Consider the following 26,854-nt stretch of genomic DNA (forward strand, 5'->3'; position numbering starts at 1 on the left):
GCATTTCACATCGTTTGCCTTAAAACCTTACAGTCAGCATGTGTACTATCACTGTGACCGATGCACTGTTTCCCAAAACTTACTTAATGTGAAGACAATGCTTGTCACAGTGAGTTACAATAGTCAGGTGCGTTCTAAAAAAACAATTCATAAGGTTTTTAAGGCATATCACTTTTAAGCTGCTTGGTGAAACGGTTGATGCCACAGAACACTGCACAGAAACACTGCCATGTGTATTTGTCAAAATGTCAAAAAGTCCACTGGAGCACTGGGATTCTGTTACTTGTGGACTTGCAAGGTGTGTGCCAGACGATCAGAAGGTAACATACTCAATTCAACATCATATTGAAACGTTTTCATTTTAACCCTTTTTTGGGGAAACCAGGGCAAGGGTCATAGCGTTTTTTTCAGAAAGGTCATTTCAATCTGTAAACCAAGGCGGTTATCCCCTCATAAGGTTTTAGGTAACATTACAGGGAAGCATTACCCAGCACTCAGACACTGTTTTTTTTTACATTAGCTTATGTCCCCCAAAAAAATTAATTAACTTTTGAACATGTACCTCCTTTTATTACTGTTGCCAGCAGGAATACTCAATATATTGCCACACAGTTGCTCAGTGTATTGCCAGCTTTTGAAGTTAAGAAGGGAACAGAGGCTGGGTAGTTCCAGGTCAATTCCAATCAGGTCAAGACAGTCCAGATACTATACAGAAGGTGGACGATTAACAGTCAGTTTGTCCTTCCAGTTGTTGCTATCTATGTATGTGTGTACTCTATGTGTACATATGCAGCTCTACAGGGACTCAGTAAACAGATGAATGAGCATGTTGCTAACAGCAAGTGGAAATGGCCAAGTTGCTCACATTTAGCGGACTCAAACAAGATCCAAAAATTCTTTACTTTTTGGGAATTGCAATTGCAATTTTAATTTTCATCACTAATTCACATGGTAAACATTTAGCTAATTGTCTTGTATTTGGTTTGTCTTTATAAAAATCACTTAAAACTGGATTTCAAATCATCAAGTTATATCTAGAGGGCCCTTCGGTGTACCTGGTGAAAGTGTTTTTTGTCTTTTTTACTTTTGGACAATCCAACACGTTATGTTTGCTGGTTAAAAGACACAGGAAATAATTATTTTGAAGTTGAGTTTGGTTCTATTTATGCAGTTTTAGGATGAAATATGTTTTGATGGGCCTTCGGCTTCCTCTTCTACTCAAAATATCAGTCAAATGCATTACATTTTTGTTGCATGCTAAATGACAGTTGTGCTACACGTCTCACTGTGCTTAGCTGCAACACTATATGACGCTCAGCATGTTTAAAATATTTGTTGATTTGCTACCAAAATGTCACCTAGGACCTATTTCTTTTATTATTGACAAAATATTTTGATTTATTTGCTTTTTTTTTTTACATAATTCAGTTATTTTCTACTGAAATAATAAATATCACTTGAATTATGAGTGATGCTTTTAGCATGTGATTACATTAAGGAAGATATATGCAAACCTCACGTTGTATCTGTCCTAGATACGGCAGGAGCAAAATGAAATGTGGGTACAGGCGTGATTACACTCACTACTCACTTAATTATTGTAAAATGGCAATTTCTATACCAACATTAAAATGGTTTGTATTAAACCAAAAAAATTACGGTTTACGTTCTATTTAAAACAATGTTTCCCATTTGGGAGGGAATCAAGCACTGTTTATGATGACTCAGAGTTGACTGTAGTGTGCCAGTTTGGAAGAATTTTGTTGATTAATTTTTGTATAAAACAAAAACAAACGTTGCTATATAATACAGAGTTGATAGATACAGTACAAGTGATTTTCCCACCTTGCCACATATTTTAATACTCCTTGGTAAAAAGCGACAATTTTTTGCTTCATCAGTCAACACAATGATACTGGGAAAGCTTAGAAATGGGTTGGATTATTTGCACATGTGTATGTTATGCTTTGATATTCTGTTTACAGGTGGGTGAAATAATGCAATGTCTTCCACTTTAAACTTGAGCTATAAATCGTCATAAAAAGCCAAAACACAACCAAGGTGTGTCTGTGTGTAAGATTGGGAAATAAAACAAAAACGTTACAGACAATATATCTTACGATTTCCACAGTATTCTGTCTGTTAATTTGCATCTGTTGCATGTCCAAATGCAATGATGGAAATGGTCTTTCCCCTCTTACTACTGCCATTGAACTATGAGGCAATATAAGGAATGATTTGACAGTTAGCACGATGAAATGTCATGCACATCAGTGCTTAATGATATTTCTAAAATGTATTTAGTACTAGTACTGTCCCACAGTGTGCTGCTTTAGTGCTGAATAATACCACATGTAGCCAATTCCCTTAGCCACATAAGCCGATAGAAATGGAGGTGTTGCAATGAATGCCTAAAAACAGGCACTTTTTGCTATGTTGTGTTTTGGGAAAATAGCAGGGGCATTTTGACGAGATTAAAAAAAGTTGGAAATATTTTCAGCTTTACTTTAGAGATTGCAGAATGAACAAGCTACATTTACAGGACAGCATGTCACTCAAGTTTACTTCTAAAATAGTTTGTATCATTCAGGTACAACCTACCATCAGGTGCACTCATCGTACCAAAGTACATTTATGATGGCAGAGATAAAGCAGGAATATTGGGAGCTTGCTTACAGTAAGTTTAAAAGGACTTCCATGTTCTTATAATACACTTCTGTCAGTGGAGCTTCACAGATTTGTCCAATATGCCTTACACAGCTTTGTGTTAGCTGAAGGCTGGCAATGATACCATCTGATATTGTACACATCCATCTTAACATGGAAATTGCCACCCACACCAGAATGGGCAAGTCAAATAGGCAAATTATTGTGTATTATGTACTATTTATGATTATTAAACCAGTAATACAATTTGTACCGACCACAATAAAGTAAACAAAAACTAACAAAAAAAACAAGTGCAATGGTCAAATCAATGTGACATGACAGACAAAAGAACATAAGATGTTTACACGATTTACATGTAATGCACATGATTATGAAGCAGATTAGCATACAAAAGTAGATCGGTTACTGGAGCAGGGTGAATGTGGAGCTTTCTTGAGTTAAGTTAAAGCGTGATGCAGAAAAGCAAACATACTATATATCCACTGGATGATTAAAATAGCTACAGCTTTAATTAAGGAACTTTATGAATAGTGCATATACTAGTAATTATAAATTAAAACTGACAAATGATGAGAAAAGTATCCATTACGATGTGTTTGGGACGTTTTTTTCTGTAGACTAAACTGCTATCTTATGCAATTATAAACTATTGTATATAGATATGAGTATTGCTAAACTTTAACAATCCTATCTATGTGATCATGAATAAATGTTTACAATACAGACATTCAACGTTAATTAAACAATGACAGAGAATTGGATATGCAATCTGCACTGCACACTCGCCAGATACTGACAATCTTCTCTGTCTTTCACTCATGTGAAAGAAGTGTATGGGAAATTCATACATGACATTCAATAACCTGCAGACAAAGAAGTACTCAACTGAACTCACTCCAGGCTCTTTTCTGCCCTCACGTACCACACCACGTTTTTCTCAATCTCAATCTGGACATCTGAGTCATGATGTCCAGTGACGGGTGTGTGTGTGTGTGTGTGTGTGTGTGTGTGCGTGTGTGTGTGTGTGTGTGTGTGTGTGTGTGTGTGTTTGTGTGTGTGTGATCAGTATGTGCAAAGAAGAGTTTACGTTTCTATCCAGGCAGGTTGGGTCATCCTTGTATTTCCCTCATCATGCTCAATTCAAGTTCTGGATCACAAATCATCTTCTGCTCTTCTCATAAATATTAATATAATACTTTATTACCCAGTGCCCCTGACCTTTATAACGCCATAAACAAAACAAAACAAAAAAAAGTAAAATATCAAAAACATTGAATAGGTCTGACAAATTGCAACATCACATAATAAGTAGAATAAAACCCAAAAGAACAGCAGAGGTTGTATAAACGTTGTGCTTCTTTAATTTCACTTTGTAAAGTCCCCCACTGTCCGAGTTGTGTTTAAGTTTAAACTTTGTTATATTTAATATATATAGAGATAAATGTACACGTATAATCCGCACTGAGGTTTGTCTCTTGTGGCAAGCAGAGGGCAAGCAGAGAGGCTATCAGGAGCACACACTTCTTTTTCCCTCTGTTCCTGGTTCGTCCTTTACTCAGCATTCATTTGTTTATTCATTCATTCATTCATCAGTTGCTTTTTCTTTGCCTTTCTCTTTGTCCTTCAGTAGCTCCCAAGGTCCTAGCGGTCGGGACTGAAGGGAGGCAGTCTTTGTGAAAAAGAAATATTTTCCCACTTTCTTTCTCTCTCTCTTTCACTTTGTCCCTGGAATCCCTGTTCCCTTGTTTTATTCCCTCAGGTCCTTTGTCATCTTTGGTAGAGTGTCCGACACTTTGGTGTGTCTTGGGAATAGGGTGGAGGGGCCGTTGAGGATTGTGGTTCGAGGGAGTGGCGATACATGAGAGGGTGCATGTATGCATGAAAAAGGTTGATGACGGAGAGGTAAAGGTGACAAAGTGACACGCTGACATGGATTAAAGTGAATCTAATCAGATAAATAGAGTGACAAAGCAGAGAATGTGAAGTTCAACTGTCAAAGATCATTAAGTATGTTCACCTTAAATACAGTATGCACGTTAGTTGGTTATACTAAGGTTCTGGGGGGAAATGTTCAAAGAAAGCAGAGGAAGAGAAACTAGACAAAGACTTTGTGTTACCATGTACCTAAGCAAGAAGGATGAAATGGATGCACGAAGGATAGAAAGACATTGAGTGGAGAAGGAAAGACAGTTAGGGAGACAGGTACGCAGAGGAAAGGTCAGGGAGAAGGATAGAGGGAGAAATATAAGAGTGTGAGTCAGGGCAGTGTCTGTCACTACAGACAGGTGGTGTTGCAGTGCTCATCATCTGTAGAGTAGCAACATGAAGCAGGAGAGGCCAAAGGTCAGCCAGCTGGCCAATGGGAGCGGGTGTGATCCACCAATCAGAACTATGGAAACAGACAAAAGAAAACAACATGAATTCATACATAAAATACGTACAGACACCTTACTGCCAGGTTTTACTGTTTTGTCATGACTTTAAAAGGTTCTATAGCAAAGACGTGTTTTTGTAATACATTCCTATAATTACAGATGTGCCGAACAGTCATGAGGGCTTTTTACACTCTAGCCATCAATTATCCTTCTAAGTAAATACGGGAGGGGGGGGAGCTTTTTATCGCTGGCTGATGCAACATTTTACATGTGTGATTAAACCTTTGAACCCTGACACTGATGCTCAGAGTAAGACGTCTGATGTTGGAATGTAATTCATTCAAATTTGAAAAATATGTACACATTTAGACATAGTTATTAATTCCTATTGATTTTACCAATGGTCTAACAATAAAAGCATCTCTAAAACATACATCTAGTTATCAAAGTAAAAATTACTTGCAAAAGGAGGGTTGTAGGAAAATGGCTCTCTGTTTTTATGATTCACGCGGAGAAAAGTGAGAAACCGTCAGGGAAGAAAGAAAGAGATGAGTGGGAAAGAGGGGGAGAGAGACAGAACCAATAATGAGGGGGTGGACGAGTAAACATGTAAGAGAAACAGAGATTCATTATTGCAAGTCTACACTTTGTCATGACAACTTTAAGATTTTAATGATAAAAAGAAGTTACAATGGATGTCATCACCACCAATATGTGATGGATTTTTTTTTTTTTTTTCTGCCAGCAGGTTGTAATTGTTTTTTTGCACAGTTAGAAGATGCAGTACACACATCTTTTATGTGTTGTGATTTGACTCTGATAAGACAAACTGCAGGTGTATACATGAAATTGCCTAAGATTTCTATACATTTTCTTTTAGGTTAAAATCATAGAAATAAAATGGATTGAATTAATCCATTCCATGTCTATGGTTAAAATATTACTTACACAGAAGCAGTGTATAAAAACATCTCTTCCTTTACATATATACAATGCACTCTCTCTTTTCAATACACAGCGCTACAACAAATTAGACATGCTCAAAGACAGTTTCATAAATAAAAAGTAGTTATTGTATTAAAACGATCAATATGATTTCATATCAAGGGTCCGTCCTCCAGGCAGAAAATCAATATTTATAATAAAACTTTGATCCATACGCAGCAGACACACACACACACACACACACACACACACACACACACACACACACACACACACACACACACACACACACACACACACACACACACACACACACACACACACACACACACACACACACACACACACACACAAACATTCCCATGGTTTGTGAACAACAGAAACCGATTAAAGTAGAACACGTTTTTAATCTTACAGGTCTACACATCATACATCTATCTGTTCTGTCATGGAATTATAATGGAGTTAGAAAGATAATAGATTACTGTGGGCATATACAATATATTTGCATGTGTTGGTGTACATGTTTGTTTGTGGGTGGTTCCATGAATGTCATAGTACAGACAGTTCAGAGGCATTTTAATCCAATCACCTAAAACTGAGCCTCTAAACCTGCTTCTTTGTGCTGCACTGCACTACAACCAACAACAACAAAATAACTGTTTAGCTAGCAATATCCAGATGATCACAAGTAGTCAAACATTTAAAATCACTACGCAAACTTTTAATGTCAATGCCCATTTGATCTTGCGTAGCTACTTCCTTGTTTAAACTTGAGCTGTTCCTGTGTAAATAAAACAGATTAAGCAGTTCTGAGTTATATATTAAGTAAGTTATTTGGTAAGTTCCTAGAATATGATGCAGAGGAACAACGTGATAGAAAGCAATAAAGAGATGATGAGGCAACTCCTTCAATGAAGAAACGAGAATACAGTAAAACGTAAATCAGTAAGAGACAAGCTCACCTTCCGCCACCTCCTCTCTGAACACACAACTGAGCCGTGTAGAGCTCTGTGATTTATGCAGGCCATGTTGCACCAAACATGTCAGAGGCAATCATCACTCAATCATCTTTATTTGTGGAGGACCGTAGGATAACAGTCCCCTGTGCGTGCATATAGTTAACCTTAAGTGTGCATGTAAGTGTTAGAATGCATATACTGCAGTTGTCAAATGTATTTGTGAGCATCCCTGTGCGTGTATATATGCTTACATAGTCTCCACTTTAAACACTTACGGGTGGATGCACATGTACAGTACATGTGTCTGTGAGTATGTATGCAGTGTGTGGGTGTATGTGTGTGACACATGTGTGATCGATCAGCTGGGTGATGCTGCCAGGCTCACATACTCTCCCTCTACATCCTGTGAAATGCATAGAGCAGCAGGAGAAATTAAGTTATTGTATTAACTTAGGTTCGGGAGCAGGGCCACGCCTCAACCACACCTCAACCACTGACCAGCCTTTATATTTCAAGCCAACCCACTCACTGCTGTTTGTCTTAGCATTCTCGACCCACCCTCCCTTCCCCTTTGATACCTCGACTTCTCACTTACCTCAGTCCTTCATCCCCTCTTTCCTCCTACCATCATCCCTTCCCTTCCTAATCAGTCCAGTCATTTCTCATTCTAGGTAACGTCTGGTTACCTAGAATCAGCTCGGGTGAAAGCACCTGAGATGGAACCCCCCCACACTGAGTCTCACTCCATCCGGTCTCCAGCACATCCTCCCGGATGAACTAACCAGACAACATCTCTTTTCAATCTCACCCCCATCCAAATCTATTACTATGCTCTTAACATTCAATATAATCAAGCATTCATTAAATCTTTAAATTACATATTGTTGTGGCGTGGTCCTTGCTAGTGTATTACACACTGGCAGAAACATACTGATTTGCTCTCTCTCTAACTTTCTCTCTCTCTCTTACTCTCTCTCTCTCTCTCTCTCTCTCTCTCTCTCTCTCTCTCTCTCACAACACACACACACACACACACACACACACACACACACACACACACACACACAAACACCTAGCCATATGACAGTTTGCTGATCAAAGCTTCTATTGATTTTATGTGCTGCTTTGTACTTGTGTATTCAAATGCACCATCTCACCATACATGTCTGCTTTAAGATATCTGTCATTTAATTAGCCTCTATTATATCTTATATCTATCTATCTATCTATCTATCTATCTATCTATCTATCCATCTAGCTATACAAACACCTGTACTTGTACTTGTATGAAGACAGCCTTTGGTTCAGACTCAAATGAACCTAGTGTAAAATTTACCTTTCCTATACTGTATGAGATTCTGTATTAAGTGTAATTGGAGGTATTATATATGCTATGATTTCATCATACTTGGCAAACAGGAGTTTAAGGAGGAGTTTAATCCTTCTATAATCCTTATTCATCCGCACCTTACTCATCTGTATATCTCTGTATATATACTGTCTGTTTATATAAGGTGTTTATTGTGTAAATATGTTTGTATTTTTACTATTATTATTATAACTAATTCTATTTTTTCTATTTCTTATACTTTATGTATATTTTTTTCTCCTATGTCTACTTAATGTGTATTTGTGTTATTCTGATGTGTGTCATTTTCTTTCTTTTGAGTTGCTGTAGCACAGGAATTTCTCCAGTGTGGGATTAATAAAGTCTATTTTATCTTATCTTATCCCCAAATACCTCAAAATCACCATGGTGGCAAAATTTGTACACAGGTCAGACACATTTCCTTCAGTGGCAAAGACTCTTCAGTCTCCTGCCTGACAATTACCCATCTGTCTGCACTGTATGTCTCTGCCTGCACAAAACCTGCAGGACACAAAAGCACACACACGCAGACTCAGAGAGCTCAAGAGCTTTCCTCTTCCTGTTTACACCTTCATCTATTATTCACTCCATCCACCAGCGTCTCTACATGCACATATGTGCGAGATTGCACACGTACGCAGAGATCTTACAACTGGAAGTTGAGAAGGTAAATAAGTCACTCAAATTTTTGCTGTTTATGTTGTTTCCATGGCTCTAATGTTTTCTTTGTATTAGTTCCTAACAATAAAAAAGTGAACAATACCATGCAGGTACTTGCCACATGTTGCTGCATAACATCTAGCTTATTGTACTACAATCTGTACACGACATCTATTACACACTGAGTTGATTAAAATTAGTTGCAAGCGACATGTTACAAACTACACACATTTTTAAATGGTAAGATTACTTTTCAGTAAAAGTGAGTCCAGTGGCAAATGTTGAATAATGTTACTGTATGTCAAATAACTGTAATTGGTTAACCAATGGTTAAAAGATCAGTTGTGTATTCGAACAAGAATCAAATGTTTATTTTACCATCGTAACGGTCATTACTATGGTAGAATAAACATTTGATTCTTGTTCGGTTTCACAGTTTCAAAGTGTCCCCATTTCACCCAACAGCAATGGCAGTGTACAATACGAGAACAGTGCCAAGTAGCTGTTGTTCTGCGTGTCTGTAGACAGAGATAATGCAATGAAGGCAATTATAAGAATTTGATTATGTTTATGCGCCTGTGTGTAGGGGTGTGTGTGTGTGTGTGTGTGTGTGTGTGTGTGTGTGTGCGTGCATGTTTGTATGCACGTCTTGGCTGGCAGAGGCCAGCTGTAGCTAAACTGCTGGCAGGTTTTAATTGTATATTCTCTTTCTTCTTTTAGTTCTTGGACAGTTTCTCCATCCATTTCCTTCCCTCTCTTTCACACACACACACACGCACGCACACGCACGCACGCACGCACGCACACACACACACACACACACACACACACACACTCAGGCCTACTACTTTCGGTCACTCTCCTTTTTGACCTTTTCTCTATCTCTGTCTCCTCTCCACACCCCCTTTAGGCTATTTGAGTCGCTCTCCATACACTTACATGGACATGGACTCATTCCCTGTAACTCACTTGTTTTTCTCTCTGGTTCACCCTTAAGGCAGAGTGGACCGTCACAAACAGTATTTGCAAGTAAGACAATAGTATTCTGGTGTTTTATTTTATGATCCGATAGCTTGGTTTGACTTGTCAAGCATGCCAGCATGAGTAGTGTGGATAAATTGCGGTCAGTTAATGGAGTAAAACAATTCTCCTGGTGGACTGATGCCTAGCCACTATTAGATCCAGGTGTGTAACTCTTTCTATCACTGCACAGACATTCCTGTCTCACTCATTCACCTTTACTCATGCTCCTTTTCTCTAAATCCGTATCATTACACAATTTCTCTCTGGCCTCTCTTTTTCTCTACAGGGTAAATAACAGAAGCTTTTAAAGATGATGAGCAGTGTGCAGAGGTTTACGGATAATAATGGGTGGATGACTAATAGAGAACAGAAGGTATGAGGGAAAGAGACAAGATATAAGGTGTGTGTGGAGGAGGCAGCGGGGGGTATGGTGTGGAAACTTAGAGGATGAAAAGATAGAGGGGAATGTGAAGTAAATAAAACGAGAGGCAAAGGAGGGACCACAAATGACGACAAGGCTTCCAATCTCCTCCACGCCAGTGCCCTGTGGTGTCCACCTGTCATCATACAGCACACACTGACAACATTTTCTCTCTGCACCGTATTCCCACACCTATCATTCACTAAAGAAGCAGTTTAGTTATGTTTCTCTTGGTCCTTTGAAAACCATGTCGCTAGTAATTCCCTTCTCTGCTACCCCTCAATGTATTTATTTTCAGTTAAAATCAATTCAATTCAACTCAGTTTAATACAGCTTTGTTTCAGCTTCTTAGCTGGTGCTTTATTGGCATGAAAACAAAAAGCTATCAACTTTGTAGACCTTTAAGAATCATATCGCCTTCCTCACTTTAGTTTCCTCGAATGTGTCTTCACACAGAAAAAAGTTAATCACAGATGCTCCTTTGTGTTTCTCTGGGTGTTTATGTCTATCTTACCTGTCTTACCTGCGCTGGCTACAGTGTTCTCCTGCTTGCACTTCCCTATGGTGATGGACACGTCGTCAATGGCAATATCCCCCTCGAAACTCGGGCCTCGAATTCCTTCAAATACAATCTGTTTAGGGAAGAGACAGATGGATGCTGGGTGAGTATATGAGACAATATACAGTATATTTGGTGAGATACTGATACTGTTCTATTTTGTCTGACAAAATTACTACAGTAAATAAAATGTTTCCAGTCTTCTCAATAAAAAGATTGGTGATGATAAAACACTTTCATTTTAGATTAAACATAAAATATCTCAAACTGCTCAAATGAATTAATTAAATGGCACTGCCTTTTAAAAAGACATGCTGGAACATTATTTAAACAAACAGCACAGAAGTATCTTCAGGATTTAGTATTTAGAAGTTGGGTTCTTATCCCATAGTGATTCGTCGACCCACAACAACAAAACCAAACAGGGGACTCATCTGAAAACTTTCCAGACGACTTCCCCATCATAGCCACCAGCCATCTGGTTTTGACTGACAGCCTAATTACTGTGGTGTACCGAGGCACCCAGCTAATCAAAAACCAGGCGTATTCTGTGTGGAATATGAGGAGGGAAAAAGCAAATAAACAAGCAAACTTTTTCGCTCCAAAATAACAACAAAAGCAACTCTCAAGACTATAGTTGTTATTGGCTTTAACTACAGACTTTGGCGCTTCATACTGTTTATTTTTAAACATGATAGCCAAAGCGCTTGCTGTGTAATCATGTCTGAGGGATTTTCAATCCGACAGTAATAATGGCTCATTTGAACTGTTAAGTGGCTTCTACACAAATGTGCTCTATGCAGAAATCGGTGCATGGGCTCCCACATATAGCTATATTTTCCACTACATCTGCCAACTAGCCACTGAGCAAGGCAGTTAACCCTCAAGTTATCCCAGACAGATACAGGAGCAGGTGTGACAGTGTGTATGAATGTGATGCTGATGGAAAAACTGCCAGCATATACAAAGTAGTATGTCTGTATATATACATGACAAGAGCGCAAAGTTATGGTGGGGGTGCCAAATATGCATGACTGGCCGCACTTTAAGACCTCCATCTGTTAACACCAATGTGCTGTGCTAGAGTATCAACAGAGTATTTAACCAAATAAACAGGCAGAACAGACCTGCTGTCAATTTGTGTGTAAATATATCAAGCTATACCAAGGCCACGTTCAATTGTTCCAGTTTTGACACAGAGGAGAAAAGCCTGACCCAACCCCATACTGAGAAAATGAAAGGTGGAGAATGGCAAAGCAAACACCATGGTAACCATCTTGCACTGCTGGTCGTTCCATTACCTGTGTTTTAATCTGCAAGTGTTGCTGTTAGCGCCAAACAGTGATGTCAGTTTGAAGTATCAAACTGAAATTCATGGGGCAGATACCAATAACCTATTCAATGCCGTGGACAAGGAACAGCAGGACTGTGTGCATGTAAAGTAATTTCTCCAGTTCACGTCTGCAGTGTAATCACGAAAAGCCAAGTTAAAGGTGACTAAAGACGGATGATGGAAATTGATAATTCTTTAAATGTCCCTCACCTACTAGGATCAACCTCTGACTCAGTTATAAGCTCTTACTCAAGTTTCAACAGACATTTGTTTTCCTCTGTTTACTTAGCCTGCCAGTGTGACCTCTACCAGACTACGTGGCATGTTATGGCTGAAGCCACAGCATGGCTCGTCTCCTAAGGCTCTACAAACTTGCACAAGTGTATGTTCTGTACAAGTAGCAAACACATTTCCTGCTGTTTATCTTTCTGCGTCTCACGCTGTCCTCCAAATGGAGAGCTCAATCAAAAACATTCATAAAGGTGAGGGAAATACAAGAGCAGTACCACCTCTTTCCCACTTGCTTTTCAATTTTGTCCCTGGGAAAAATATCTTCTTTGACTGTATACATAAAATAATTAGGAGAACCTTGAAACTGATTGGGTGGCGTGGAGGGAGAAAGAACAGAAGAGCAGCAGCACAGGCTGGATGGGTTTAGCTGCTCGGCTCATTTGCGTTATTTAAATTACTAGAGGGAGGGAAGCTGTGAGGGAATTCACGGGGTAGTAGAGAAAAGAGGCTAATTGGTCAAAAGGCCATGGCCATCTAATTTCTAAACGCTATGTGCTGTTTCTTTACTTTGTTTTATTTATGTACATTCTTCCTCAAGTCCTATTCTTTGTGTAAATATGTGTCACTAATACAACCAGCCTAGCACACTACGGGATCCCTAAAGCCAACCACAAGCACACATGCCTACAAACACACCTACAGTGGCACTTATCTGGAGCTACGCTTGGCTGCCTCAGCACGACTACATTAAACGAGACGAAGCACAGACACCAGATTGTTGTATAATTAAAGACATTGAGAAAAATAATTGGGAGAAGGAAGCCCAGAGACTAACACCGGCCTTGACACACAAACAGAACAACAGCACAAATAACCGTCAACCTATAACCACACAGTCACACCGTGTGTACTAATTTTCTCTAAGATATCAAACAAAATGGCACAGCACAAAGCAATGCAATATCCTGCCATGCAACACAGGGTGCCAACATAATACTATTTTTTCTTGAAAGGCTTAGAGAAACAGGCCCGTGCCTTTTCATTTAATGTTCACTGCTGACAAGCGGAAGTGTGAGTAGCCAGTGCCAGCAGTGCCTCAAACATTACTGCTGGGCACTGTGCTGGGTTGAAGTATATCTCAGTGTTTAAAAAAAGAAAAATAGGTTTACTGTGTGGCATCAGAGTCTTTAAATCAAAAAATGTAAATGTATGGTTGCTTGATTTACAGTCATGGAACATTTTAGGACTAATATTAACTATTGATATATAAAAAAAAATAAATAAAAAAAACATAAAGTATATATGACACAATATTTAATTATTTTTGTATAACCTACTGCACTTAAAAGTAGATTACCAAAGGATGTTTTTTTTTTAAATCCACATGGTAGCTTGGAAAACTCTCTAAGTGCTAAGGGTCATGAGATTGTGGGATGTGAAAATGTGGTAATGGGCCATTAAAGGCTGCTGCTATATCTAATGTACCTGATATATAACTATGACATTTACCAAATACTCAAGACACTGTTTTGGAAAGGTAGACTACAAAATTTCTTCTTAAAAAAATATGAGTAAAATTCACTAAATTCCCATTTCTAGTCATAACAGTGCATAACATGTGACACAGCTTGTGTGTGTGTGTGTGTGTGTGTGTGTGTGTGTGTAGGATCAAAGGGTGTTCAGTAAAGTGTCAGGTTGGAATTGTGAATGTGTCGTTTTGTCGAGCCTTGTAACCTTTAATGTTTCCATTGATGTGCTGTCCATATACCAGAGGGGACACAGCCGTGAGAGAGAGAGAGGGAGAGAGAGAGAGAGAGAGAGAGAGTGTGTGTGTGTGTGTGTGTGTGTGTGTGTGTGTGTGTGTGTGTGCGTGTGTGTGTGCGTGCGTGTGTGTGTGTGTGTGTGTGCGTGCGTGCGTGCGTGTGTGCGTGTGTGTGTGTGTGTGTGTGTGTGTGAGATGTACAGAGACAGCTTTGAAATACCGGTGCAGAGGAGAGTCATTGCAGTGTGAGGCACAGAAATGTGGGTTGGCCTGGTTTCCAACAAGCCCCCTAGGAACACAGATGGCCTCTGGGTAATCCACAGAGGAGCGAGTGGGGACACAAATAATCTACTACAACATGTTACCTCTTTTTTTTTTTTTTTGTAACTCCATTGATTTTATGTGTACATGTAATTTGTGCTTTATACTTTGTCTCTCATTGAACAACCAGTTTAAAGGCCAATTCACTCTGATTATTTTAGATTTTAGACAGGAACATGATTGGCAAGCTTGCAGAAGTGAGAAAGATGGCGTTTCCTTGGAACAATAAAAACATTGAGCAACAGCAATCGCTACAGATAAAATGATTGACAGGGCAGCTCAAACTAAAGTGTTTAGTTTCCCTTAAAGATGCAATGAACCATAATCAAGAGAGAGAAGCTCATATACAGCGGCAGTTCAAATTTCATGAATTTACCATTTGAATATACACAGACAGTAATGACGGCCAGCAGACAGTAAACAATTTCAATTCTAAAGCTTCCTTATCGGTTGGCTCTACCACTGTTTACAATAAAAGCTTGGTATAAATGCAAGCCATTGGCTGGGCTACAGCTATTTTAGAGAGGGTGGAAGGGAAGCTGTTCTCAAAAACATTATTACTTTTGTTGGAGGGAGCACAAAGAGATGAGAAATGCAGAGACGAGTGGCAGCACCTCAAAGGCCTTCGTGTATGCAGTCAGTGAGCTGTGCACAGGACTAGAAAGTTTGTGTTCTCCATGGACATGCTCTCAACATGAAGCAGAAATGAAACAATCATCAATATGCAGTCACTCCTGCACTCTGTGGAACAAAATAATATTTACTTCAAAAAGCAATCCTCTGCGAAATTAACTGAATATGAAAATCGTTCAAAGGGGAAATTTGACATAATAGATAATGGACACGGCAATGTTATCTCTGTTTATTTTTCTTGGTAAATGTAGTTAGTGGTTAATGGGTTCTTCAATTGTAAAGAATAAGACTCAACATTAATCTGTAAAGCACTGTACTTTACATTATCTGGAGTATTCAGCTCCAGGCCAGTTAACAGTAACCTGACGGATGGTTTTACACAGAACCTTCTAAAAAAAACGTTGTTGAAAACTGTTTGGAAAAGGGCAGGTACTTAAAAAAAAATACTTGGCATGTGATTGGATGAAGCATCTGTCTATCACCGGCTAAATTCAACCAATCAGATCGATGGATCATATGTCGTTTTCTTTACTACCAGCAGAGCCAAGTTGGTAAATCAAACTCTTGCCGAAGCCAGTCAAGAGAAGAGCAAAGACAGTGCAATTTTTGCTCTTTCTTTCAATAAAGAAAAACTCTTCAGTTCTGATATAACTGATGCTTAGGAGCACATACGCTATCAGTCGCCTCTCACACACACCAAAACCATGCCCGTAGCTGTCAGTACTGTAGCTATACCAATTGGTAAAATAAACCTAATAGAACCATTCTTTACAATTTCAAGAAAAGAAAAAGAAGAAAAGGAGCTAAACAGCAAAACACAACAACAGCAATTGTGTCAGGTAATTCCCAGCTCAATCATTATTATTGATTGAAAGGGAACCAGCACTCCCCGGAGACAGAGAGAGATAGAGAGGAAAGGAGAGAGTCAGATAGAGAATGAGGGAAGGCAAGGCAGCTGGACTAAACAACAGCAACAGAGGGTGGTGGTCAGAAAGGCATCGTTGACAGCTGGAAGAGAGTAGGGAGGGTGGGCCGAGGGATAAAAACCAAAATAGACAGACAAGTATGAAGTAGAGAGAGAAATGGGGTTCACCCTTCTTCATTCTGTCAGGCCCTTGGGGAGCCTGATACATACAGTAACCAAAAGTAGTAAAAAAGAAGGAAAAATCAGAGAAAGAAAGATCAGCTCGCCTCCTCTGGCTGGTGCTAACAACTCTATTTGTTACACAGCAGCAGTTTGTATGTGTGTGTGTGTGTGTGTGTGTGTGTGTGTGTGTGTGTGTGTGTGTGTCAGAGAGAGATTGTTAAACAGAGCAAAGTGAAGAACTGAAATACCTCTTAAAGTAATTGTAAAGGTAAAAATACTATGAGCTGAATTTAAATGATTAAACTAAAAGTATATATATTAAATGAAGTGATCTCAGTTGCTTCAACTCTTAATAACTGTGACAACTGTATAAGCTTATATCATATATTTTCTTTCATTAGATCATACAAGGTGGTGTAGGTTGACAGAACAAAAAGATTCATAAAGTAATGTTAGGCTAAAATTAACTAATTTACCCAGGTTTTACCCACTACAGCAGCAGGGTCAGCACTCACAAATATGGCATTTCTTGAAGCAGTTAAGTTGTCCATTTTTTTAAATCTCTTTTAATAAGTAGGCTTTCATTACAGATCGAACACACACACACACACACGGCTGTGACTGCGCTCTCCCAGTGCGTGGTCCCAGTTGTAGACGCTTCCGTCCTGTAATGGTTGAGCTGACACTAAAGAATAAAATATGTATAATAAGTTTAGCTAGTGCAGTAAGCTAACGTTAGAAACTGCTACGTTAACGGTGTAGTGTGTTCCTCCATATACGGCTGCTACATACAAGTTACGTCCAACTAGGATTTGTAGCCTATCGCTGGATTGTGATAGTACGTCTCCATTATCAGCGTCATTTCCCCGCTTCCCATTAATTTCTACGAGAGCAGCCGTGGAATGCATTCTGGTAGCGTTGCGTGGACTTTGGAGAAACGGGGCGTCGAGTCGCCCGCTCCTCATTTGCATAAAGTTGAATCCAGCCAACTTTATGCAAATGACAAGCGGCCGGCTCAGCTTCTTTGCTTGTCAGTGGTCACTGAAGAGAAACTGCTGGCAAGCTCCCTAGCGTGCAATGCTGGGAAGCGGGCCGATCCCATCCGTGAAAACAACGCGTATATGGACGTGTACCTTAACTGTATGGTTGATGGCTGCTGCGATGATAGGGGCAAGCTGGGCGTTCCTCGTCATCAGATGAAGATTCCTCATCAGATTAAAATGATGGGTCATTGATCTCCCCCCGATCCGAATCTCCATCACTCATGTCCAAATCTAGCTTTCTCTAGCTTCTGATAATGCAGCTGCCTTGACAAAAGACATGTAAACAATACGCGTTGCTAGGCTACGCGGCCGTGCGCAGCGCAGCAGTTTTGATAAGGGGGTTAAAGACATACTAATGAAGTGAGAGGACGGCTGAAGCGGTCACTCTCTGTGTCAAATATCGCCAGGATGGGATTACATTTTTAGTAGTTGAAACCCCCCTGCAATAAAGATGCCATGGAGACCTTGGCCTCATGGCGCCAGGTGCTGCTGAGCCTCCGGTCCGGTTTACTTAATACTGAGATTTCTGTACGACCCTCAGTGGATTTCAACATCGTGCTATCATTACAAGACCACACAGGTTGTCCCACCAACCAGATAAGACTACAGCAACAGAATTCACTGATTAATAAGTGTTCAGCCAGAGACAGATCATGTGATAAGATGTACTGTACACTATAGAGCTTTTCACAGTATTTTGACTTGCCATTGTAGGAAAAGCACTGGTGATACACATTTTGTTAACGATGGCTCAGTTCCATTTAGTTTCCTAGTAAGCCATGACGATGAGCCAGCATGAAGATTGCGTCGTCCGGTGACTTTCGCAGAAACTCCAGTGAAGATAATTCTTCTGAAGAGTCCATCATTTTTTTAATCCTCCGTGTCCTCCGTGGCTACCATGGTGGCTACTAGCAACTGCGTGAGGGAGGGGTGGGGGCGTGTGCGCAATCACGTAAGGCTTGTATCATGTGGACATGCAGACAGTGTTGTTTTCGTTACTTAGAATTCCTCATGGGGGAGACAGAAACTACATACTATAGCTTTAATACAGTGGACACATTTCCAGGACATACTTGGTCAAGGACACAAACAAACATGATGGATTGAACAAATCCACAAATGTGTGCATGCACAAATGTGAGAGAGAAGTAAGGCTATACAAAACCACACATACACCCCTGTGATGGAGTGGCCAAAAGGTACAGTACATGCACACTTGAGAAAGACCACACAAGGAAGAGAGTAACGTGACATCATGACTTTGTGCAAACATACACGCCACTTTCCTAAAGCCAAGAGGCGTGTTATCTGTATGTATTTTCAGCTGTCCACGTGTATGTCTACGTTGTATACAGCTGACTGCAGTCTGCAACGTCTTTCTAAAGCAATGTGGCGTGTGGGGGTTGGGTTGAAAAGAAAAGAGGGTTTGGATTAGAAAAAGAAGAACGGGGTTGATTTTAGTTTGAAAAGAAGAAACGTTTAGGATTAGGAAAAGAAGAACGGGGATGGGTTTAGGTTGAAAAGAAGAAAGGTTTGGGATTAGGAAAAGAAGAACGGGGTTGGGTTTAGGTTGAAAAGAAAAAACGGTTGGGATTAGGAAAAGAAGAACGGGGTTGGGTTTAGGTTGAAAAGAAAAAACGGTTGGGATTAGGAAAAGAAGAACGGGGTTGGGTTTAGGTTGAAAAGAAAAAACGGTTGGGATTAGGAAAAGAAGAACGGGGTTGGGTTTAGGAAAAGAACAAAGTGGAAAGGAAACATCACACGAGGGACACAAAGGAAACGCCACACACAGGATGCAATCCCCACTCTCCTGGGTTTTACCCATCCACCACCCCAACTAACCTCCTTACGCGGATTTTCGGCCTTTCATATGGCATCAATCCACACGCAATCGCAAGGTAATGTAAGTCAATGGAGGCCAAACAGCGCTGATAAACACGTGAAACAGCGAGTATGTGTCTTTATAACATGCAAATCATGGCATATGAATTGGCATGTCATACATACGCCACTGCATGAGATCAGTCTGAAGAGAGAGACAAGTAAAAAATATTCATATATGAAGCAACCTTCAGTTGTCAAAGAGACAACCGCAATTCTTGCATGCCTGCTTCCTCATACATCCATCGTGCCTCACCTTCCTTTACTTGAGTCACGATATAAATGGGGGATGAATATTTAAGATGCATTAAGTACTTTATTGATGAGAGAAACACACCTTCACGTCTCATTCACTCTTGCTCAGACTTCCTCTTTCTGTCTTTAAACCACACCTCCTACTTTGCTCACAAACACATGTACACATCCCTTTTGCTGTACTGTTCTTGACTGTATAATTCCTATCCATTACCAGCAGGTTAGGGTGTCTGGACCAATTAAGCTGCCTGCTTTAACACTGCATTGACACAGTGTGGAAAGGATGTGGCTCTCGCTGGTGTCTGCCTCTCATGGCACAGTGTGTGTATAAACTGTATGTTTGTTGTGTGTGAGTGGTGTTTCTGCATCTATGTCATGTGTGTGTCTATCAGCACATATGTCCCTGTGCTGTATTGAGCTGTGATACCTTCAGACCTTTGATGGTTTATGCAAATCTTTCTCATTTGGTCCCTGCGTTTTACCCATTTACTGACCTTGGACTTCTCTGACTTCTCTGGTGATGCAGTCCCCCATATCCCATCCCACATACACTTAGGCCTACACACACATAAACTGAAACACTTAAACACTTCAGTTTGCCTTAGTGTGGGGATATAAAAAAATGCTGTTAACACACTGGATGTATAGTTTGACAGGATAAACTCCACCTGATAAAATCCCTTAATTGTAATTTATGTTTATTGATTTTAATCCCTTTAGAATTAGTTTATTGTAATTTTTGAGATAGTTTGTGTTCCTTTTCCAAACGTAAACACGGTTGGGTGAGCATCATCTCGTACTATAGGCCATTCTCTTATTTTAAAGCACATATGTGGAACAATACTAGTTAGTGGTTAGTAACTAAAAACATATCATTGTAACTGATTTAACCTGGACTAAATACAATTTAATAAATCAGATAAAAAGATGATATAAGCTTGGACGAAAAGGTGCATCATGACCAACCTGTTAGCTTTCTCTACCACAAGCTGCACTGAACAAACGAGGGCGGGCCACAAAGTGTGACTGTTTAAGAAATGTCACCAAGTTCGCCACATGTGTAGGGGAACATATAGATTGCCATGTATACTGAGTATGTGCGTCTGTGTGTGTGCAGTAGTTTAAAACGTTTGTCTAAGAGACTCATTAACATGCAAATATGGTACAATTGCCACTATTCAACATTACAGAGGAGCCCTAAAACATACAGTATGCCCTCTGTTTCCGACTTGATTTCCCCTTTAATGGTGAAAGAAACATGGTGTTGCAGAGGCATAGTTAATGAAGAGCAAATGCAGCCCCCAGCTCAGGCCTTACACCCACATTCATCATGGATTCAATTTCCCCCATGCACGTACAGGGAATATCTGGAATCATTACAACACAACTAGCAGGCATCCCCTGCTCATAAATAAGCCTGTTAATTGACCTGTCATAGCTAATTGCTGCAGGGGATAGGAGACTAGTGTGTGTGTTTAAAAAAAGAGTTTGTCTGTATGTGTGCATGTTATTTTGTGTTAAATAATGTGGACAGATACATGAAAAGAGAAGGTGTGTGTGTGTGTGTGTGTGTGTGTGTGTGTGTGTGTGTGTGTGTGTGTGTAGGGTTGAGTGTATGAACAGTTGAATACTCTCTTTCCTGGGTGTGTTGATTTTAGAGCCATAAGTCATCAGCCTTGAGACTGGACGGGAGGGGGGTGGACCAGGGCAACAATCGACCCAACTGGCCCACCTGTCACAGCACAGGGCCAAAGAAAAAGATGAGCAGCGAATAACAGAAACAGAAAGAGATTGAGAAACACACACAGGAGGATAGAGGCATGTAAAACAAAACCCTTCATAATTTTTTGCCCTCACTTTTTTTCTCCTACCTATCTGCTGGGTTGTAAACTTACAGAGGTACACACACATGCACACTCGCTCGCAAATAGACAGAGTGAAAAAGGCTGGAAAAATGAGAGGAAGCATCATGTCCAGTCAGAAAGGAGGTCTGAGTCATAAAGTTTACTCGGCCACATCCCAACGGGGAAGAGCTAACTGCAAGCGCAGCTGCCGAAGAGCCGAAAGGGACCTTAATGATGTGTCAACAGACAGTGCTCAAACACAGGCGCATCCTCTGTTATGTCTCCCAGACCATTTTCTTCTACTATTGACTGAATGTGTACAGTAAACATCTGGTGAACTTGAATAAGGAAACATTATAGTTCAGCTCAAACTAGGGAATGCTGTACCCTACAAACTTAATTTGAGCTTGGTCAGAATGTTAGACATGAGAAATGGTTCATATTAGATTCTTTTTTGTGGTTTTTTCCCCTGCAAAGAGCTGCAGGTCGGATTTGAACCTGCGCCGCTGCAGGACTCAGCCAACATGGGGTGAAAGCTCTTAATGGGTGAGCTAGAGGCCACCCCCACATTAGTTTTAAATCATGTTAGGCATAGTTTTGAAGGGAGTGACATTAGTAAGTAAATTTCTTGTAACAGTAAATCAAGTATCTCAGAATTGGCCCAGGTGTAAGCATAAGTATTCTCTTGTTGTCCAATGATATACATTTTCCAGGCCCATAGACAGGGGGGATTCAGGTGGTTCGAAAGAGATATTGTTTACTGTGCATCAAAAAGCTTGCTCGTTAAGATACCAGCAGACAAGCTAATCCAGCACAAATTAGAGCATAACAAGTCACTAAAATGAAGTATTTGAACCTCATAATTAAATACAAAATGAGGGAAAAACTGCAAAAAGGTCCAGAACCACGCCAAGAACCCCCCCCCCCACTCCACTAGGCTGGCTATGAGCCTGTTTTCTTACAGTATATTTGAACCCACAGTGCACCTGTGCATTCAAACTGTATTCATAGTAAAATATAGTTTATCCCATTGAATGTCATCATGTATATGGAGTAAACAAATCCACACTCCTTAATAACATCCTGTATGCACTGATCGTCATTTATCTCTCCTGATAATGATTCCGATACTGCACTTAGGGTCTTGGTCAATACAGAGTACTGATCTGATACCAGTGCTCTCTTTTCCTTTTCACTTTTAAACATGTATACCTCTTTGAGTGGAAATCACTGGGAACATTCCTTTTTCTGTCAGGTGATGCTGCAATTACACATAATGTCTTCAAGAGCAACTTAACAGAAGACATTCACATCCCATTGGAACATTCCTTTCCAAAATGTCAATGATATTATTAGAGAAGGTTTTTGAAATTGTGTTGTTACAATGTTTTAATGGCAAGGGATAAGAAATTGCATTTAATTTGGATTGGCCACATTTGGCTGATACCTGATCCCTTCACACATTATTTTCAAATATCACATTTCTTTCTTGTGACAGTGGGTATATGCATGCTACTTGGATCTTCAAATCGTTGTGAAACCTTGTGCGAATAATCCTGGCTACTGTGTGGAAAGGCTTTCCTGCTGACATTCAGCAGAAAATAAGCTGAATGTTCACTCAAAAGCCCTCATTTATCAATACTTCCCTCAGTAATAAAATGTCAAAATGCTGTATAGTACCCACATTTATTTAATAAAAGAAAAAAGTACACCCTATGGGTTTAATTTATATTTATCATATTTTGCATTGGATTTCATTAGTACTAGTATTCCCACAATGTGTGAGGCTTGATAAATAATAATGTGATACCATATTGATTTCAGTGGGCAAACTCTCTCATTGCTCACGTCCTGAGACTCAGTGGCTGGCAGGGGCACTAACAGGGCAGATGCTTGCCAACAGAGAGTACTTTTTTTAACCTTGCTGCCACTCCACTGCTAAAAACCTTTGTTTATTTCTAATGCCTGTTGATATTGTGCCTCCACCAAGGAACAGGTAGGAGAATTTGGATATGTGTAAACTTTAACATCACTCTATAAGAGGTGGCAAAAGTAAAGTTTCTCTGAATCCTTGGAGTTTTAAATGTCACTGCTGTTGAGCAGGGACGTGCACAGACATTTGGAGGGGCCATTGCTCTAATTGCCATTGCCATTGCCCCCCCCAACCCCCCCACCTGTTCAGCCTTCAAAGATGGAGATGTCTCCAAAGGAAACATTATAATTCTGAATAAGTTCTACAGTATAATGTACCTTTAAGTTAAGAATACTATTGGCCGCAGCATCTATCTTTTTCCTTATCGCGCTTTTACTGACATGGCCCTTTTATAGGAACACTCACCACTCTCATTATGTAGCCGTCTGATTTGTTGAGTGATGCTCCGCATGCTCTCCCTCCCTCTCTGGTCTGGACCCTTGTGGTAAGCCTCATCTTGAATATAATTATTATAATCTGAATAAAGTAACTTATACAGTATACTGTACTTTTCACTGCTAAAAAACTGAACACTGACACTAGTGCTGCCAGTTGACCTTTAGACTGTGGCTGCACTCAATGATTCTGGTTGAGATAACTAATGTTATGATTTGGCACCATAAATTATATATATATATATTAGGGCTGTCAAAATAACGTGTTAATTTCGATTAATTAATCAGAGAAAAAATAACGCGTTAAAAAAATTAACGCAGATTAATCCATTCCATATTGATGTTTGCATACAGACGAAAATCTGGTGCCACTGATATGTCTGCGCTTCTCTCTGATGCTCTGAAGACGATACAGGAAACACCGCTGCATGTGACGCTAGTTAACACTATACCATAGACTGTATATAAGAATGGACCAACAGAACCCGTTGCTCTGGACGGAGACCAGTGAAGGCCTTTAGAAGCACTTTTCCGGTGAGCGCTGAGCGTTACTGCGCAGCCTCCAACTGAGAGAAACAACGTAAATGTGACGTGAGCAACGTGTCTGAAAGTTGGAAGTCTTCTGGTAGCTGTGCCAAGAGAAATCTCAATAATTCCCAATCTTGCAGAGAAGGAGAGCGTAGGTATATGTAAGGAGATAACATGGACACAGGCTAATTATTGCTAACTAAAATGCTAGTTAACATAAGTAATTAAACTTAAACAGCTAATGTAAGTCCAAACTGCCTGCGAGCTTCTCCTGTACTATACGGTAATTCCTCTACTATGCGACAGTAAGTCGCGTGGTTATGACACAATTGTTAGCCTATTTTTATAAAAACGTATACTACGGAGCCATAACGTGAGGTACAAGGTAATGGAGCCTTTTATACATTGTTGTGTTTCTTTAGAAATAAACAATGGACAAACAGAGTCTTTAAACGCTTCAGATGTAAAGTTATTCGCTGTCAAAGTGACGTCAAAATGAATGGCAGTCAATGGAATGCTAACGGGGGGTGATCGCTTTGTAGCATCAAAATGGCGCAATAGGAGATTCGACCCTTGCACTATACTCAACAGCAGCTAACATTAGCCTACCGCTAGCTAGTTAACACTATACTCAACAGCAGCTAACGTTAGCCTACCGCTAGCTAGTAGCTGGATAAAACACGGTTAAACTGCTGACAGCTAACGCTAAACAGTGTAAAGTTTGACTGTGTTTTACTGTAGAGGATTCAACACCGGGATGTAACAATCTGCAGCTTACCATCAGAGAAACAACACAGACGGTGCGTTCAATGAAACTGGTAAACTACAGCCTCGTGGTGCATTTGAAGTTATTGTAAATGTCCTTTTCCTATCTGGTTATTGTTTTTGTCGTTCAACAGCAATTTACTAGTGAAATAAGTTATTGTTATTGTTATACATTATTATTAAATCATTTAATTTTGACCATATGGCCTTAGCAATAAACAAGCCGTTCTTTAATGTCACCGACTGTTGTTGAGTACCCTTTTTTTTTTTTTTCTTTTCTTTTTTTACTTTCTTAAAAAGTATCGGTTCAGGCACCGTTAATTATGTATGCGATTAATTTCGATTAATTAATCACAGAGTATGTAATTAATTAGATTAAATGTTTTAGTCAATTGACAGCCCTAATATATATATATATATATATATATATATATATATATATATATATATATATATATTATAAAGAACAATTACAACATAACTACAGCTAGTAAAAGTATTTTACTCAACTGGAACTTTTGATATACATCAAATAATAACTAATTCACAATGCTATACACGGAACAGACACAATTTACTGTCCATTTATTATTAAATGAAACATTTGTTTGAATGAGTTATTACCCTACTCCAACTTAAAGAAAATGCTTCTGATAAATAGGCCAACTTCACATTAAATGAATAATGTAGGATGGTTGCTTGACATTATCAAATGCTTCTCTCACAGCTGGCCTGCTGGCAGTTTTATTCCAGCTCTGCAAAGTTGCAGCTCTTTTAGCTGCTTCTTTGAGCTCTTTCTCTCTCTTCTTCAGTCGTCTTTGTTGTGAAGGCATACTGAAGCACACAAAACTAACATTAGGCTATAATTATTTATTTTTTTAAATGCAAAGTTTATTACATTAACAAATTGGGACATTAATTTATCATCTAATAACAAAATAAGGCGCCTTTCATTTTCACTAACGTCACATCTGATTGTTGGTTGAAAACTCACGAAACATAGTGACTGCAAACAACGTATAACCAAGCATGATTCAAGAGCCCAAAACATCACATCCCCGAGCCTCTCTCTTCTCTACAAAATGCACACACTAATGTAACGGACGTAACGTAGCTACGTTAGCCTGCTGCTGCAACATAGGCTGTCATTAGCTTTGGTTGATAACGTAGCATTTTACGCTACTATAGCTAAGGCAATGCTGCGCGACATGATGCAAACGTTACAAGCTGAAGCTGCACATTATTCAAAGCTCAAGTGGATTTTTTGGTTACTATTCACATGGTATTGTCCTAATCTCCATAACTTTAAAAACTCACGTGAAGGCAGAAGGACTTGGCTTTCCCTCTTTCATTTCATTTGCGGTGCTCCGTGTGTGAGAATATAAACAAAGTCACGTGACGCTGAGGGCAAGATTGGCTGATATAGCAGTTTAATTTGATTTAACTTTAGTAATGATTGGCATATTATCGTAATAATGCAGCCACCACAGCAAAAAAATAAAAAAAGAAAGAAAGAAAAGTTCATTTAGGCTCTTTCACCAGAGGGGCAGCTAAGCCAATTAGGGCAAATGGGCAGTTGCCCTGGCAACAATAGCCCGTACCTCCCTGCTGTTGAGAATTTCTTGTTTAAAATTAATCAAATTTCAAGCAGAGTTTCAAGCCAAATTCTTCCCTTGATTCCCAACAGCCACCAGAGTATACACCCCTTCCTGTTCTATCTACGCTGCAGTGGAGGCCTTCCTCTTGGGTAAAGACACAGTAGAGAAAAAGTCTCGGAGATGAGGGAGATGACAGAAAAAAATGAATGCAGTGAACATAAA

At 39.6% G+C, this 26,854-nt stretch overlaps 1 protein-coding gene across 3 annotated transcripts in view; it reads right to left on the bottom strand.

Moving 5' to 3' along the window:
• Positions 1–1,083: 1,083 nt before the first annotated feature.
• The window catches only part of LOC116060611 (MAM domain-containing glycosylphosphatidylinositol anchor protein 1), a 195,929-nt gene continuing 170,158 nt past the window's right edge, over positions 1,084–26,854 (bottom strand). Inside the window, exons 17-18 of one of the 3 annotated variants that reach the window (XM_031314277.2) lie at positions 10,949–11,057; positions 1,084–5,059 (exon numbers count right to left, since the gene is read on the bottom strand). In XM_031314277.2, the coding sequence (XP_031170137.1) occupies positions 4,974–5,059; positions 10,949–11,057 (195 nt within the window). In that variant the 3' untranslated portion in view covers positions 1,084–4,973. Of the gene's footprint in view, positions 5,060–10,939; positions 11,058–26,854 lie in introns of all 3 variants that reach the window. The other 2 variants (XM_035999345.1, XM_031314276.2) reach the window with 2 other exon arrangements.

Source organism: Sander lucioperca, chromosome 3 (assembly GCF_008315115.2).
Source record: "Sander lucioperca isolate FBNREF2018 chromosome 3, SLUC_FBN_1.2, whole genome shotgun sequence".
NCBI lineage: Eukaryota > Metazoa > Chordata > Actinopteri > Perciformes > Percidae > Sander > Sander lucioperca.